This window comes from Canis lupus, chromosome 10 (genome assembly GCF_048164855.1).
Source record: "Canis lupus baileyi chromosome 10, mCanLup2.hap1, whole genome shotgun sequence".
Classification (NCBI taxonomy): domain Eukaryota; kingdom Metazoa; phylum Chordata; class Mammalia; order Carnivora; family Canidae; genus Canis; species Canis lupus.
The window spans coordinates 63,050,323-63,068,377 of record NC_132847.1 but is presented as its reverse complement, the minus strand read 5'-3'; the positions used below and the strand labels follow the sequence as shown (position 1 = coordinate 63,068,377).

Sequence of the window (18,055 nt, the reverse complement as noted above, 5' to 3'; positions counted from 1 at the left end):
GGGGGTGGGGTAACTAGGTGATGGGCATTAGAGCACTTGATGGAATGAGCACTGGGTGTGATATGTAACTGATGATTCACTAAATTCTACCCCTGAAACTAAGAATTAAAAACAAAGATGAACTGAAATTAAGAACTCAAGAATGAAGTTTTACAAAAATAAGACCAGTAGTTCTCACTAAAACTGGGGCAGAAGAATGTAAATAATTTTATAAACATTATTATGAAACATTTCAAGGCAAAGCAAACATTCTTTAGAAAGATACAATGTATCAAATAATATTTTAACTTTAATAACCTGAATACAAAAACTCGGATTATTTGTTAATGGCTAAAAAGCGGGAACAGGCAGATGAGAGGAGGGTTAGAATGGAAGAAGTACATGTTGAATTTAAAGGAAGCAGGGTAAAACCCAACATATACCCTTTCCATTTCACCCTTAAATAACAAGAAGATTCTAGATTAAAGAATATTTTCTGAAAATGTATAGATTATCTACTGTAGAAGTAAATATAAAATGTATACCATCCAAACCAAGGGTAAAAATAACCAATGAAAGCATAGTATATATAGCAAACATAGAGAAAACAAAATAAGAAAGCATAGACTTAAAGAAAATATAAAATAGATGACATCAATAAGACCAAACATAGCAGGCAGGATTATAAATGTAATGGGGGCAAACTCCCCTAATAATAAAGTTTCATATTGGGTAAAGCATTGAAAAAACAATTTTCAGTGAACTTGTATATAAGTTCAATGAACTCATATATAAATATAAGTTCTGAATTTCATATGCTAGTAGTGGTAAACTGAGGGGAAGCCAGGTTAAACTGTGAAAATTTTAAAGGCAAAAGCAAACTCTCTTTAAAGAAAAGAGGTGTTATGTGAAAAATAAAACTTCTTTCTTTTTTTATATTTCTATTTTCTACCATGGAAGTAGCTAGATACCATGAGTAGGTATAAAAAAAGACAATAAATACAGAAAACCCAGAAGGTTTCATTAGAAATAGTAAAATAAAAACATTACACAAAATAGAATATCAATAGATAGAAAAATGAGTAACAATATTTTACACACATTCGATTATTCCGCCAGGAATATTTCAACCAGAAAGAATCTCAACACTTTCGGATGGCGTGTTCAGGCCTTTAAAAAGTTTAGGATAAAAAGAAAGAGTCGCTTCCTCTGCCAGGCAGGGAACACTGAAAAGTACTGAGTGAAAAATTGAAGAACAAGAAGCAGGGGCACCTGCGTGGCTCAGTGGTTGAGCGTGTCTGCCTTTGGCTCAGGTCGTGATCCAGGGTTCTAGGATCCAGCCCCTTGTTGGGCTCCCGCTCAGCGCAGTCTGCTGGTCTCTCTCCCTCCCCCTCTGCTCCTTCCCTAGCTCACATGTGTGTACCCTCTCCCTTTCTCTCTCAAATACATAAATAAAATCTTTAAAATAATGAACGTAGTTCTGAATTGAGGGGTTGCTAAAAGCAAACTTAACTCTCAATTCTAATTACTAAAAAACAAAGGAATAAGAAGCTTACCAAGTGAACCCAGTATGACCAGAATTGTTAAGATCCACACAAGTACTCTTGAAATATACCTGATTATCACCATCAGAATCATGGACAGAACTGCAGGGAAGATAGAGAACATGTAGAATATTATTTTAAAACATTGGAAAACATAAAGAGAAACTCTTTCAATTGTTTTCTCCTAGGGATATAAATTGTTGCTCTTGACAAGACCCCAATTTTGGTAAGAAAGGTTAACTGGCTACTTTTGCACTTTGACTTTGGTACTTGCGCCACTGGAAGAGCGTCGCTTGAAACTCAGGTTCCTAACTGTGGGTTGATAAATGACAAAGAACACATGCAAATGCAATATGGTGACTCAAAAACAGCACAGAACTGTTGTGGATTCACCACGGGAAGACATCAGAACTCACATGCAAACACACATGCCAACACACAGAGTGTAGAGAATGACGTGTCATGTTGGTGATCAGAAAAATTGCTACACGTAGGCAAAGGTCAGTTAAAATAGCTGCTGTACTTCCCTAGAGTAATCCTAGCATTTCAGGACCAACTTCTCTGATAGCTGGTCAACAAGCTAGACAGTATTTTAATCTTTTTCTGGTCATTTCTCCTCTAAAATTCCCAAGAAATGCTCTGACTCTACAGAATAGTATCCTGAAGCCACGAAGGCCCTAATCCCTCTGACCTTATTTCTCAATTCAATTGGGGTCAGGGGTCCTGATTGACAGATCTTCAAAAAAAGAGCAAAGCCTAGTTGAGTGATTTAGCCAACACCTCTACCCATCCTAAGCTAAATTCTGACATGCTAAAATCTGGAGTGAAAAATTTTAAAGAAAGAAACTGGGAAGATTTGACCTTTGCATAGGGAAATTCATTTCTGAAATCATAATATGTTCATCTTTAATTATCTAAAGGCCCATTTCACAAACAAATGAACAAAGATCTTAAGCCTAAAGAGAACCATTCTAATAAAAACTGGAATTCCAATGGTTTAAAATTACTATCACCATTTTTAAGGTTTCGATTTCTTTTTTCCTTAAAGTATTCAACTATTTCAGAGAGTAAATAATTTTTTTTTTAATAATTTTTTTTAATAAAGCCAGACTAATAGTCAAGTTTTCGGGGGCCATTTGCAAAGCCAAAAAATGGTTGGGATCTGTGACTAGATAACATTATCACTTTTGCAATAAATGTATAGGAACCAAAAACAGATGGGAGCGTTTCAAATATCACAGAAATAGCTTTTCATATGGACAGCATTATTTCAATTGAGTCAAGTACTACCTAAGCAAAAAGAAAATAGTCTCTAATGACAAGATGGAAATTCAGCTAGTCTTCTCAATGACTATAATTGTTGCTAACAGACAAAAATACTCATTTTACTTATATAATGAAAGAGGTGCTTGGTTCCTACCACAGTTTACTCCTCTTAACTAGAAAGATCTCTAGATTCTGATATGGCTACATATAGAGCTCTAGGATAATACAGGCAGTTTACATCTTGAAAATCACATTTATTTGATTATATTATCTAATGACAGGAATTCAGTGGCTACCAAGTGGAGATTTTCTAACTTTCCCAGCAATACAGTGATATTATGAACTGTAGCAATGAAAAAAAAAAAACCCATATCTCAAAAGTAATCTATCAGAAAGCTATGCTCTTTGATGAAAATATAGAAAAGAATATGTGGCCTCTTTGTATAAGCCTTTGGAATCATAACAAAAAACAAAGGGGTGTTGATTCATTAAAAGAAGCCTCCTGCTATCATAGTAAAGGTTATTATAGACAGTCATCAAAGTTTGGGAAAACACCAGTTTTCTCCAATGAGAGAAAAAGAAAGTTTCAGATATATAAATATATATATATATATTTATTTAAATATGTATATATTTGTAACTATATATAATCTGAAACAGTTAGTTTGGCTATGGGAAGTTAAACATTTTACAGGTATCCCGGCTATATTCATATTTTGGTTACAAGACAGAACAGTCTTCTACTGCGGTACTATGCAATAGCTAAGAATGAGAAAAACAATTACCTAGTGATAACAAGCAAAGTCCCAATATAATTTCTTTGCTGGTCATTACTCCACTAATCAGCCTGTGTAAGACACTATTGTCACTGACAAAGGTGATCAGGGCCTCTGCAAACTTGGCATAGCAGGAAATGTTCACGGGAGCACAGCGATGGAAGAATGGGATAGGTGCACTGGTGATACAAGAAAACAAAAATCAGAAAAAAAATTACTCCTCCTTAATATAAATGCCACATCCAACACACAAATGAAAGGTGACTGTGACTGCGATACACTCCACCCTCCACGCATCACATGGGGGCCACGAGCTGGAGCTCAATGCCGTGAAGATGACTGTCATGGGCAGGGATGCGCATCTCACCACAGGCCTCATCACAGAGGGTGGAGTGCATATTCCGAAGGAAGACAGTACCCTCCCCTTCTGAAAAGAGACACACACACACATACACACACACGTACAGAACTACCAAAAGCAAAACCGAACACATAAACGCCTAGCCTGCACATCTATCAATCAATGGGCAGATGACAGAACTTACAAACATACACTTCATTGAACTGAAAATGAATTTTTGCCATAAGCTATTTAAACATAGAAAACACACATGCTTTTGCTCAAAACGTGCCACTGTTAATAAAATGTTTCCTCTATCAGAACAGCATACAAAACCTGGCATGAAAAGAAAAGGTGTTTGGGGCACAAGCTTATTAACGCTCTTAGAAATTAATCATGCCGAGACATCAACATACAGCATAATACATAGCTGTTTCAAACAATAACTATGGGGTGCCTGGGTGGCTCAGTGGGTTAAGGTTAAGCATCTGCCTTCAGCTCAGGTCATGATCTTGGGGTCCTGGGATCGAGCCCTGCGTGGGCCTCCCTGCTCAGTGGGGAGTTTACTTCTCCCTCTGCCTCTGCCCCTCCAGCCCCACGCTCTCTCTCACTCTCATATAAATAAATGAAATCTAAAAAAACACAAAAACACAAAAACAGAAAAACCCAATAACCATGGATATTAATGTATGGGAACACTTTATGAGGTAATAGTACAAGGGAAAAAAAAAAACCAAAGATTTGTATCTAATGTGATGGTTGCTGTCTCTGTACAAAAGATATAAACATAAGAATGAGAACAGAAAAAAATAAGAATAAATGAAAAATCTCTGATTTGTTAGGGTCATGAGATTCTGCACTGTTTTCTTTTTATATGTCATTATTATTGTGAGATTATTTATGTCCAAAAAAAGAGGTAACCAGTTATATCAGGTTTATACTGACCACAGCTCTTCTTGTTAAGGAACACGGCTGTGTGTGAACAGAGACATAGGTCTGGTTTGTTATAACATATTCTACTTTAGCCTTTGAGAATATGGTATACGTCTGACCAATGAGAGATTCTAAAAGAGCTCTGTGAATATGCCCTCAGTTGTGATTTGTATGGATTCCACGAGATTCCATATGCCTGTCCATACACATATACACACTTCTGTGTGCATTAAAAGTTAGCCATCGCTACCATAAATCTCATATTTTCAGAATTATCTGTAGAACTCAGAGAAAGCTCTCATATAACACAGCTGACTGCAGTGAGGCAGGTGTGCTCTCATTCTTGGTTGGCGCTGTATTGTGGTCAAATTAGTGGATAGGAGTACATGTCTGAATACCAAATTCCAAGTTTTCTGATCTCAGCAAAGCAATTTTGAATGACCTAAAGCAAAACACTATCTTTGTGTTTCCTTCCTCAAAAAAACAACAAAAATATTTCTTTCCAAATAAAAATATAAGTGTGCTAAGTATTGATTTTCCTTAAATGCTGGTAAATGAGCACCAATGGGAGTAAGAATAGGCAACATCTTCATGCTTCATGTTCCATCTTCATGGAACAATAAAATAATAATAAAGACCTAGTCTTACCTTCGTTATGCTTCAGTAAAATGTATCCCAAAATAATGATGTGACACTATGACATAGTGTTCACTTAAAAAAAGAAGTGTCTCTTGTGACTTGTGGGTTATTTGTGTGTACCTCTAAAATGTTGGTGTTGGTGAAAGTGAATGCCCAAGATTTGATATTTTGTCAGAAATTGCAGGAAGAGCATTCTGAGTAATGTTTAAATAAAGGTATACAAGTCAATGTTTTTGACCAAACTTGTTTCACTAATCGTATAAAAAACTATAAAATTATAGCTACAATAAATGAAATGAATTTAATCCGAAATAGCATAGGAAGGAATCAAAAGAATTAACCATAAGTTCATGGTCAACGGTGGCTGACTTGGGACAGAAACCTTTAAACTGACAACCTTTTGTGACCTACACCTGTTTTTCTTCCTGATATTATCCAACTAGATGATGTCTCTGCCAGGTTAATGTCCCTACGTAAGGAGTTCTAACCATATTTTAACTAAAGCGTTGTTCTCTATCCTTCAAAACTGAAGTCTTCTCTGCTCCACGATTATCTACATCTTCATCTGCTTTACTTATTACCCTATCATTTCGGGTGTAGCCTCTGCTTAACTCACTTGCCTTCACCCTGGAACATAAAATATATCTACCTTGAGGATACAGATGCCATTTTCTCATTTTCAATATCTACCAATTTTGTTGGCCCCTTTTCCTGTCATATAACCATAAGTGAAACTTATCCTCTGTCCAGAGGCAGCTCTGCCTCTATCTCCCAAATCCTACCAGGATGCTGCCATAGTTTTAGACTCAAAGAGAAATACACATCACTTCCAAAAGATAGCGGGGCCTGTTATAATGGGAACAAACCTGGATGAGTTCAAAAGCCTGCGGTGATCCTCCTACCACTACATAGCCGCCTGTTTCTCTTCCTGTTAGCTGAAAGAGTGGGAGTAGTAATAATATAATAAATAGTAATAAAGCCCAGCCATAAGTCAGTGATTCTAAATTAACAGGAGCAACATGCTCAGTAGTGTTGGTGTTTTTCTGCTTTTCAGACTTATAATGAGGATAAATGGCTTGAAAGGGAAGGATTATATTCTTAAAATTCTAATCTTTCATTTCTATTTAAGAGTTAACGCTGAGTAATATCTGCTCTTTTACCCTTTGAAGTCAATTTTAAACTATACCTAAACACTTGGCTAATTGGAAAGAGTACTTTTACAAGTCTCCTTCAAAGAACTGAAGCAAAGTAACAACAGTCCCTTACCTTATAATTTAACCTATGTCAATTAAAAAAAAACAAACAAACCACAACACCTGACAGCTCTAAATTTGAAGGCATAAAATTAGCATAAACTGATTACATTGTCTAGCTGATGGTCAAAATCTGCTCTTAGTGGTAAGGCATATCAAAAATAGGAGGCAAATAAAAGAGAAGATGGTATTTGGACACAGTAGTCAAAAACAAAGTTAAATAGTTAGTTTTAAAGTAAAAAACACTACACTCCTTGGTCATTCTTTTCTTCTACTATTCCCACAACAAAAACAACTTAACCAGCCATGAATTTTTAATACTCAAATGACATTCTTGTTAAAAAAATATACATATCTAAGTAATCATGGCATTGAAATGGTTTGTCTGGTATTTCACCATTTAAGACCTACATGATATAGTGAATGTTTGCTGGCTTCATATACCTCTCAGAAAAGAACACTTCTGAGAACCTGGTATGTGAGATCTTTTCTACTTTAATGTCTAACCTAAATGACACACTCTGTGCTTCTTAATTAGGAGGACAAGCATAAAGAATTCTATTTATAGCAACTTTTTCTACCTTTTGAAGCCCACAGAATATTGAATCTTTAAGAAGTCAATGTAGTCCCATTAGGAACTGATGCTGTTTCACATTATTGAAATATAAGTCAACAAGAACAAAATGAATTTATAATAAGTCTTCTAAAGATTTTTAAAAATTAGCCACTCAGAGGGAAATTGTATCTTACCTTGGCAAACACACTGCCCACTGGCCTTAAGTCCAGGCTATCGCAGTTAATGAGCTCTCCTCCCTCAAAGCCTGACGACACATGATGCCTAATATCTCTTATCCATATGCCGTCATAAGAGAAGACAGGGGTTTGTATCTCACACAATTATCTTAAAACTTCAGATTAATAAGCATGTGTAAATAAGCAGTTACACATGATTTCTAAAGAAAAGTTTTATTTAATGAAGAATAACAATAAAGAGTTCTAGCAGTATCTCTATAACACAGAAAATGAAGGAAATAAATCAAGAATCTAATTGTAATACTCAGTGGTTTTCATACATTTCTTTTATTTTCTCTCTTCTTTCCTTCCTATACTCCTTTTTTTTTTTTTACTTTTACTTTTTACTTTTTTATTAAGTAGGTTCCATGCCCAATGTGGAGCTAGAACTAATGACCCTGAGATCAGGAGTCACATGCTCTACCAACTAAGCATGCCGGTCGCCTCCACCTTTTTAACTGTGGTATTGGACTATGTCGTGGGGAAGAGGGCAGAGTAGGAGGACCCTAAGGTCACCTCATCCCATGGCTATAAGTAGATTAACATTCGCATAGTGTAAAACTATGGTATAGATTTTATAAGATCTTAGATTAAAACTCTGATTCCCAACAATTAATTGTGTGACTTTGCACAACATTTAACTTCTCTCATCTTTTATTTCCTCATCTATAAATCAGGAACAATATCCTCATAGGCTTTTGTGAAGATTAAATAAGACAATACACATGAGAAGCTTCATATGGTGGCTGGCACACAGTAGATGATTTATAAATGTTAATTTACATTGAATCCTTCATTTAAAAAATATGAATATATAACATTTTTTTTTCCTTGGCTATTAGTTTCTCTTTTCCATATCATACTATTAATTCCCCAACACCTAATATCCTTTCTGGCATCCAGAAGTATCAAAATAAACGTCTGGTGAGTAAACTGAATTTATGTAATATTTCTACTACTGCAGTTTTCTTTAGCTACACCTAAACCTTTAAGTGTTTTAAGTGTAAGGGCTAGTCTCCCTATCACTACCATACTCAGCATGCCACCAACAGTTACAAATTTGGATTAAACATTGCCCTTTCCAGGCATTTGCTTTTAAAATTCAAAAGCTCTTAGAAATAGTAATCATTTGGCAATTGTGTAGTGTTAGTGTTTTATTGTAAATTAGTTTACAATTGCTTTTCTCTAAGACAAGGCATTGCTTTCAATAGCAGAAGGTGCCCACGTACCCAGGAAGGTGAAGGGCAAAAGGGGAGGCTCTAGAGGTTAAGAGAAATACTTTTCCCTACGCCGGATGCCAAGCACAATAATGCTTAAAACATATTACTTTATTTATTTCATTTTATTTTTTTACTTTAATTCTTACAACAATTCCATGATAGAGGTCTTAATATTCTCATTTTACATGTGAGGATGCTTGGTTCACAGAGAGGTGAAGAGACTTGCCCAAGGTGACAAAGAACAAGTGGTGACACAGAATTCACCCCCAGGCCTATCTGGACTCAAAGTTCAGCTCTTTCTGTCCTGCTAGGGTGCTTCTAGAAGGAGAGCAACAGAGATATAAACAATGCTCAGGGCCATTTGCCTGCATCATAGGTTTGCGTGGTGCCAGTCTTCTAGTGTATATAAAAAAGTCACCAAAACCAGTTCCTTTTTTTTTTTTTTTTTTAATTGACAGAGTTTCTTAAGGACAGAAACTAGATCTTACTCATCTTTGAAGATCTGATATCTAATATGAGGTGAAGAATGTGGGATTGCCCCAAGTTTTTTATTAAAACACATTCACTGTTTTCTGATCTTTGCTCTTTGCTTGCCAAATGCTAAATGGTATTTACAAGGTCCTAACTTGATTTTTCTTGTATCAACTGTCACTTCTTTTTTACTTTCCAACAGGTTGAATTCAGATAAAAGTGCTAAGATACTTAGACTATGAGGTATGCTAAAATAAGTTAAGCATGAGGATCTTTAAATACAGCATAAACATTGGGTATAGTCCATTTTAAGATGGCATAGGGTCATCACTGCTTCTTAGATTACTGAGACATTAGTGTATGATCTTGCTAGAAGACAAATCTGTCCATGTTTGTTTGTTTTGTTTTTTTTTTTGTCCATGTTTAAAACTCAAGCCCTAATACTATGTTTCATCTTTCAGTGAATGCCCCTTAGGACACTGTATTTGAGATGTGTGAGTTCTGTACAGCCAAGAATGGAACACCTAAGATAGATAATCAGGAACAGGCAGTTATCAACATGGTAGAGCCAGAGGTCAGAGGTGAATGAGGATTTACCTGAACCCCTGTCCCACCCATATTACACAGGAGCAGAGCAACCTCATCCTCACATCTAGGCTTTTGGTTATCCTTTTATAATATGTTTATGCCTTAAAATATGACTCTATACTCATAGCATGCATTTAAAACAGGCTTTTTAGCAGTTGAGTTGATAAGAGGACAGAGCCTTTCCTGTTTTTACATTGATAAATTTTCTCCAATGACTCTATTCTATTCTCAATGGTCATGAATGGAGTCTCTTTATCTATTGGTCTAAGCCCATAATTTATAGGTCCTACTTAGTATCTTTTAAAACAGTCCCTTAATTTTCATTTTCATAGGCTTTACATTTTAATTTCAATGGTGACTTGACAAGACTAAAAGAGCTGGACATCAATTAAACGGATATATCCTTTGTCTACTTTCCAACAGAAAATTTCATTCAAGTTAATAAAGCAGCACAAGTTACAACCATAAGCAAGCCAAAGGAATGCACACATAAAATCAGTCTCAAAATTTTAATCAGTAGCTTGCTGTAATATACCAAGATATAATAAAAGTGGTTTCAACTTCGTATTCCTGGCGAAGCTGACTCGTGTCATACATGCTTAGTGATACACACTTAAGGTTCTCAAGATCAGGCATGCTCCAAATCCTATGCATCTAATTCTGAGGATATATTCTATAATACCTGCAAATTTATTTCCTTGTCAAAAAACCTATTTATAATTTTAAAGTTGGCTTTACTCATAACTACTCTGAGATCCTTCAATACAAAGAGTATTTCTTGTCTCTTCTTTGTATCCATTATATGCAGTAAGTACTGAAATAATAAATGTTTGTTGAGTAAGACCTTGGATAAGATATGGCAAACAGTGTATTATTATAGAGAATGTACCTTAATACAGCCTGCAACAAGGTATAGAGAACAGTCACTGGCATATTTTCTACATTTACAAAGTAAATTAAAAATAATCCTAGGAAGTATTATAAGGATCAACTTCAAGGCATCTTTGGAGACTGTGAGACTTGGCTTCTAGATTTTGCAATGACTCAGTAGTTCTACATACTTAAAAATTATGGCATTAAAAAAAAAAGTAAGCCCCCAAAAGCAATTTAAAATCTGAGAATGAGAAAAAGTTGTTTCCTCTGTGTGTGTTTTAAGATATGAAATACATGTTGTCATTTTTAGTACTACTTTTTAAATTTTGTTGTAAAAGTATTGGTCCTGAGCAACAGATATCAGGTTACTCTTTCCCCAGTTTAAAATCTACCTACAAAAACAAAAGTCACAAGTGAACAAAATACAATAAAATTTACCTCGCTGGAACTGGTAGTTTGGGGCACAGAACAGAAGCTTTTGAAGATGTAGTATATTCTGAAGGCTTTAGGTTGTAGCTACATAGTGCTGAGCCTGTTGAAAGAAAAGCTGTATGTTAGCTAAGAGAACAGAGCCTAAATAAATTGTCTCATTGATCCACTGTATTTATTTTATATGCTAATATTAATTCAACATATCGAACTTTCAAATACTATAGAATTAATAAGAATTTGATTTGGTCTTTAATATCAATCCTCAATCATTTAAAATGAATTCCTCTCAGGTAATTAATATGCAAATTTTAATTAATAATATTAAGGTAATAACAACAAGAACTTTATTGAGTGTCTGCCACATATCAGGTGCTATATATATATTTTGTTTTTTTAAGAGTCAACTTTTAATTTTAACTGACCAAACTGTGTCCAAGAATGTCTCCAAACAACACAACAATAGAAACATGACAAAATCCTCCTACTGAAGAAGCCAACCATCTTGGCCAGCCTCAGCACTTCTGAGGATCAGGCCAAGAGCAGCCCATTCCCAAGGCTGATTCTATTCCCCATGCAAGTTTCTCATCCCAGCAGGAAGGTTGGGGAAGGACAAGGGGCCTGCCCTCTCCTTTCATCATACTGGGAACTCTTAGAAAGTCATTGGTGGAGTGGTTGGGGGGAGGGCCCTCTTCTCATCTCATACATATTATTAACTATGTATTGACTACAACTCTATTATGCAAGTGTTATTAAGCCTACTTTAGAAAGGACAAAATAGAGGCTAGGAGATAAGGTACATAACTTGCCCAAGATGACACAGCTGCTATGCAGCAGAGCTGGGGTTGAACCCCTAGATCTCTGACTACAAATCCACCCTCAACTATACTTGCTGTCCCTCTTCCCTATGCTTTCCAGTACTAAGCATTTTAAGTGACTGCACATAGCATATATCCTTTCAGACAATACACCACTTTTTCCTTATTTAAAAGGCAAGAAATACTAGTTGCAAATAAACTTAACAGATTGATTAAAGGACTCTGTTTTCAGATAGTTTAAGACAGCTCATATTCCATCATAAACTGGGTTATGCAAACAGCCATCTATTTCTTGGTCTCTGTGGCTAATAGGTATCTCAATAATATATAAAATTCAGATGGATGCAGTCCACCAAATCCTTGATAAGTCTTATTTTATTGGCCTGCTAATTCTGTCATATGGCAACTAGAATGTTGTCAGGTTTGTCATACAATAGATATCGTTAACTGAGAAGACCTAGGTTCTAGTTCTAATTTTGCTGAGGACCTACTGTACTCTATCAGGTAACCGATTTATATTTTATTAATTATAGTTCCTACCAGATTACAAATTTGGTCAAATACTTATTATTAAATATAAATGGAATAGCTTTGTGTTTATATTACAGTAACAATGGACTTGCACACTGTATGACCACGGAAAAAGTTGAAGAAAAAAGGTGAAGTGAAAACAGCAGGTTTTAACATTGAGCTAATTATAGAAATGTCACGTGAAGATATAAGAAAGAACTAGAAGGGAATACATGGTTGGTCCTACCAACCAAAGAATTTTTAAAAAGCCACAAACCTGCATTTTATTCAGTAATGCTGCTCCAAAACCAGCGACCAACTTGCTAGGTATTTAAGTACGTGGGCTATAAATATCATCATTAAAAAATACATACAGCATCTATTTTATATAAAGATATTTCACGTAATTTGACAATGTAAGATACTTTTTTTAAAAAGATTAATTTATTTATTTGAGAGATAGAGAACAAGGAGAGGGGCAAAGAGAGAGGGAGACAAGCAGGCTCTCTGCAGAGCGGAGAACCCAACGTGGGCTCTATCCCAGGACTCTGAGATCATGACCCAAGTGGAAATCAAGAGTCAGATGCTTAGCCGACTGAGGCATCCAGGTGTCCCTTGACAACATAAAATATTTTAAGAGAGATACTTGAAAGTTACATGGCACTGTTCAAGTTTCTTCAGCTTCTTAAGATAGATTCTGTAGGAAACGAAGTTTCTGAAATTGTTTTTGAACATTCTTTTCCATTTTAATGACTTATTATTTTAAGTTAAGCGTGAATATTAAATAGCTAACTCTTCTAAAATTAGCCTTTCACATTTGAAGATAATGCCACTAGATTCTATTTACAGCAATTTTAGAGAAAACATGACAGCAGTGGCAAGCAAACATTTTAGATTAATCCTGAAATATCTGGGAGTCTTACTATAGAATTGCTCATGAAAAAAACAGCAACTGTGCCAATAACTGCAGAGCACCCAACGTGATCATCAACTTCCTGATCTGAATTGTCAACTTATTTCTTTCAGAGTCCAAGATGGAATCGATTTGCACAATATGAAAGGGCCGAACCAAAGCACTCTGTGTCAGGGCTGTCAAACACACTGCTCCGTCTGAATTCAGTGAACATAATCTCCATCCCCACCCTTTCTTCATTTAAAAAAGGAGGTCAGCAGGTGCAACAGAGTTCAATTTTATAAATACTTTCCCAGGATAATGCTCAATGAAAGGATAATAGCCTTATCTCTGATGGTATTCTGGGACATAGGCCAGTACTAAATAGATCCTGTACTAAATAGATTAAAGGAAAAAGATCTTTACAATGTGTGAGTAGTAACAATCAGAAGAAACCTTATAATGCTTCCTGTTCAAAGGGCTGATGGATACAGAAGTCTCAATGCAAAACATTAAAACAACCCAGTAATGGCAAACATTTTACAATTGTTTTTCTTTTCATGTTTATTAGCTAATGCATTTTCAGCAAACACTTTTAAGGTGGTATCCATCTTATTATTTTTTTTTATAGTGATAGTATAAACAATACTTAGCACAAGAGGTTTGGTCATAAAGAGTAAGACAAAGTTTTTCTTCTAATGTAAAAGGCAGGGAAAACCGTACTTGAGTAATGGAGTCTAAAACCAAAAACAAAAGCTTATCTAAACCACACCAGAGGCAATTCATGCATCTCAGCCAATGTTATTCAAAATGAGTGATCTTAGGAAGCCAACTTGGGTATATAAACATTTATCTTGGTAAACAGTTGCTATAGTCCCCAGAATGTTTAACTACTATAATTTTTCAAATGCCTTATAATATTCAATTATTTATTCTTTAGCTCAATATCACTTATAAGAATTCCTCTAAGAGGTATGTTTCCATCACCATGCTCCAAACACTACAGATGAAATAAAATAAGTAATACTTCTAAGGCCTTATAAGCAATCACTGACAAATTTAGAAATAAAATTCTTTCATCCTAGGCCACAATGCTTCTTCTGTGCCATTCTTAATAATCATAATCAGACAAATATTCAATAAGCTTCTGGGCAAAAAACATCCATTCCACAGATACCTCAAAAACAACGTTTGAAAAAAAAAAGACATTTCCGTCACCTACTCTTCAAATCTGCTCTGCCTCTCTCATACATCATCTATGGTTGGTAATGGCTTCACCATCCACAAAATCCCCAAGATGAAATGGGAGGTCATCTTCTATTGTCTTCTTTAGCCACCGTCTCCATATAGTATTCAAGACTTCAAATTACCAAGTTCTGACAATCAGATCTTTCTGTTATATCAGACCTTCAAGATCTCCTATTGGTACAAACTATTCTCCCAAAGGGTTTCTTCTCTGCATGCTGCACACAGCCTTGAGAATGGTCTTTGTAAAATGGTCCTTACTTGTATTATCCTCTGGCCCTCAGAATAATTTCCAAACTCCTTGGCTTCAAAGCTCTCCTAAGGTAGGCCTCCACCAAAAACTCCAGCCTCATTTTAACATAATATACTACTTACAATTCCTGCTGTTTGACAAACTTCCGTGCTTTTCACATGCTGTTCCCTCAGCTTGGATTATCCATTCCTAATTACCATTTGAGTGAGTATTCAAGTTTGAGCAGAATTTCTACAAACTACCAAGCCTCACCATCTTCATCAAGCTTCTCTGATGCACCCAAAGCTCTTTACTGTTTAATTCTATTATACAACTTAGTCTATTATTTTGTGGGTTTTTTTTTTTTTTTTTAAAGCTTACATATCATCTCTATTTGTAGAAAGCAAGCTCTTTGAGAACTGGGATCTTATGCCTTCAAAACATGTGGGACTCCTCTCTTCTGGCACATAGACAGTAGTCAAAAGCCATCTGTTGAATACAACAGACATCTTGATTGAAAAAAATGAAATAACCTATTTTTAATCTCTTATTTGGGTGTTACATGTTATATAAAATGTTTATATGCTTTTCACTATTCACTACAAATTATACTATGTAAAACAAAATCTCTCAACCTTGGTATTATGACAATTTGAGCTGGGTAATTCTTGCTTGCAGGGAGCTGTCCCGTGCATTGCAGGATGTTTACCAGTCTCCTTGGTTTCTATCCACTAGATTACAGTGCCCTCTCCCTAACCCTTCACTCAGTTTTGACAACCAAAAACGTCTCCTAACACTGCTATGCATGTGTATGGAGTGAGGGGTGTAGGGGGAGGCATACAGTGGCAAAATTACCCTTAGTTGATAACTACTGGTCTAAAACACCAAATTATTTGAAACAAAAATACAAAATGGGGTTGGTAAGTTGGAGGCTAATTCTTCTTGCTTTAAAATTTTGCTTGATTTGCTATCAATGATATTAGTAGGACACACTAAATTAAGAGCAAAGATTCCTTTAAAAACATACTTTAGAACATTGTAGTTAATAAAAAAAGAAAATCTCCCAATGCAGAACAGTGTTCATTATGAAAAACAAATTACATTGCTGTGTGAGGTCCAATGAATTTAACCCCTTTCTCTCTAATTAGGAAAGCCAACAACCAGGATACCAGTAACCAGCAAAAAAAAGCATGTATTTCCCAAGAAGCACCCATTAACTAGCTGGTGGTATGACATTATCTGTCAACCAGTATTAGCACATACTATGTACCTAATAAATATTTGCTGAGTGAATTAATTTTGGGCATCTATGTGTAAGACTCCTAGGTATTGTGAAGGACAATGAAAAGTTTGTCTTCTATCATGCAAGTCCCTTAAAGGGTACTGTACTTTTTCTTTGTTTCTCTAGCACGCACTTAATGGGTGCTAATTAATTGCTGAATGAAGGAATTACTTAAAATTGCATTATGAAATGTAAAGATTTTTTTTTTCCCTTAACAATCAAGCTTCCCTTGCTGGCTTCTGAGTTGGATGCAATTAAGACAGTTGCTAGGGTTGATCACTTCATTCCTTTATAAATGATATCAAGTCCAATCTTTTGATTCACTGTGCCAAAAAGAAAACATACTAACTCTCTGGTTTAAGTTCTATAGTTACTGACTGGCAAGAAAGAGGGTAATACTGGTCATCTATTGATACTAACTTTAAACATAACACCTAGATAATGATAATCAAAGGCTTATTTCTATTCACAAATTTTATCTGATGTACCACATCATCTTTCGAGGTTTTCAAAGACAGAACAACGATTGCTGAGAAAGCACCACGCTGGATGGCCCTACTCAAAGTATGAACACGGTCTAAATGGTAGTTCATAAAGCTCTCAGACTTTTCACAAAATACAGTGCACCAAAGAAGCACTCTCAGATGGGAATCATTTCTCACATACTGGAAATGGGACATGAACAAGAAAAATAAGATTTCTTCCATTTTACTACCGTTAGGAAAAATAAAAATCAGGTAACATAAAAAGTTTGGTAAGAGTAATGCAAAAGGTGTAAAATACTAGCAACGACTGAGAATATGCAGTGGGCTCCCAGCTTTTAGGTTGTTCTTATTTCTAAACTGCTGTTTAGAATTTAGATTGCAAGTGGAAAGAATAAAATGACATGCAAAAGCCAACTGGCACTGTGCTTGGCACAAAGTAGGTACTGATAAATGGCACAGTAGAACAATGCAGGGCTTAAGTCTGATTTATATAGACCCAGGCACCCATCCTGACTAATGAGGATAGCGGAGTAAAGCAAAAGACAAACTAAGGGCCAGACTCAGAGCAGGGAGAGAAGAAGGGAAGGGACTGTTCCAGCAGGCATTACGACCTGGCGTGGCCAGGCTGGGTTGAGGCAAAATTCTCATATCAGGCTGACAAGAGCTTCAGAGGGACGGGCATTCTCTTCCCCCCTACAATGGACACATTAGTTGATTTTTCAAAATTAACAATAATAAAGTATGAAGGAAACTTGTTCACCAGAAACTAGAGGGAAGTAAAATTAGAGTAAGATGGAATTCATGCTCTCCTGAAAATAACTCATGTGAGGGCTCTCACCAGATGGTTGCAGTTTTCTCTGTAGGGCACAAGGTTAGGAAAGACGAAAAACAAGAGGGCTTAGGAAAAAAGAAAAGGTTATGAATAATCACGTGGATAGCTGGATAGAGAGAGAAATGAATGAATAAGATGAACATTTTGAGAGATGAAGAAGAAGATGACCAAAGATTCACATCAATTCTGGTTAGAATGAAGCTAAACATTTTACCCTGGTGGCAACTGATGCTGATTCAGAATTGAGCGAAGGATAAAGTGTGTTGAGAGAATGAGAAATTCTGAAGTGCTGAGAGAAATGAAGAGGGAAGTCCAGGGGCACCTGGGTGGCTCAGGTCATGATCGCAGGGTCCTGGGATAGGAGCCCAGCCTCCAGCTCCCTGCTCAGAGGGGAGTCTGCTTCTCCCTCTTCCTCTCCCCCTGCTCGTGCTCTCTCTCTCCTCTCTCTCTCTCTAGTAAATAAATAAAATCTGTTTTTGTTTTTTTTTTAAAGTAGGGAAGTCCAATCCATTATTCTTTCAAAAAACATAAATAGCTACTATGTGGGGTCCTGTACTGGGCTTGCATATACAGAAGTGAAGAGCGCAATCCTGCCACACAGGAAACTCATGCACTATTGCAGGAAGATAATAAACAAAGAACCAAAAAAGTTTAGT

The 18,055-nt window shown here is 35.9% G+C and overlaps 1 protein-coding gene across 5 annotated transcripts in view; it reads right to left on the bottom strand.

The window, feature by feature from the left end:
• The window catches only part of SLC44A1 (solute carrier family 44 member 1), a 192,410-nt gene that overhangs the window by 77,861 nt on the left and 96,494 nt on the right, over positions 1-18,055 (bottom strand). For all 5 annotated transcript variants that reach the window (XM_072842216.1, XM_072842215.1, XM_072842218.1 and 2 more), the window contains 3 exons: positions 11,113-11,206; positions 3,575-3,744; positions 1,536-1,625 (listed from right to left, as the gene is read on the bottom strand). In XM_072842216.1, coding sequence (XP_072698317.1) covers positions 1,536-1,625; positions 3,575-3,744; positions 11,113-11,206 — 354 coding nt within the window. The remainder of the gene's footprint in view (positions 1-1,535; positions 1,626-3,574; positions 3,745-11,112; positions 11,207-18,055) is intronic.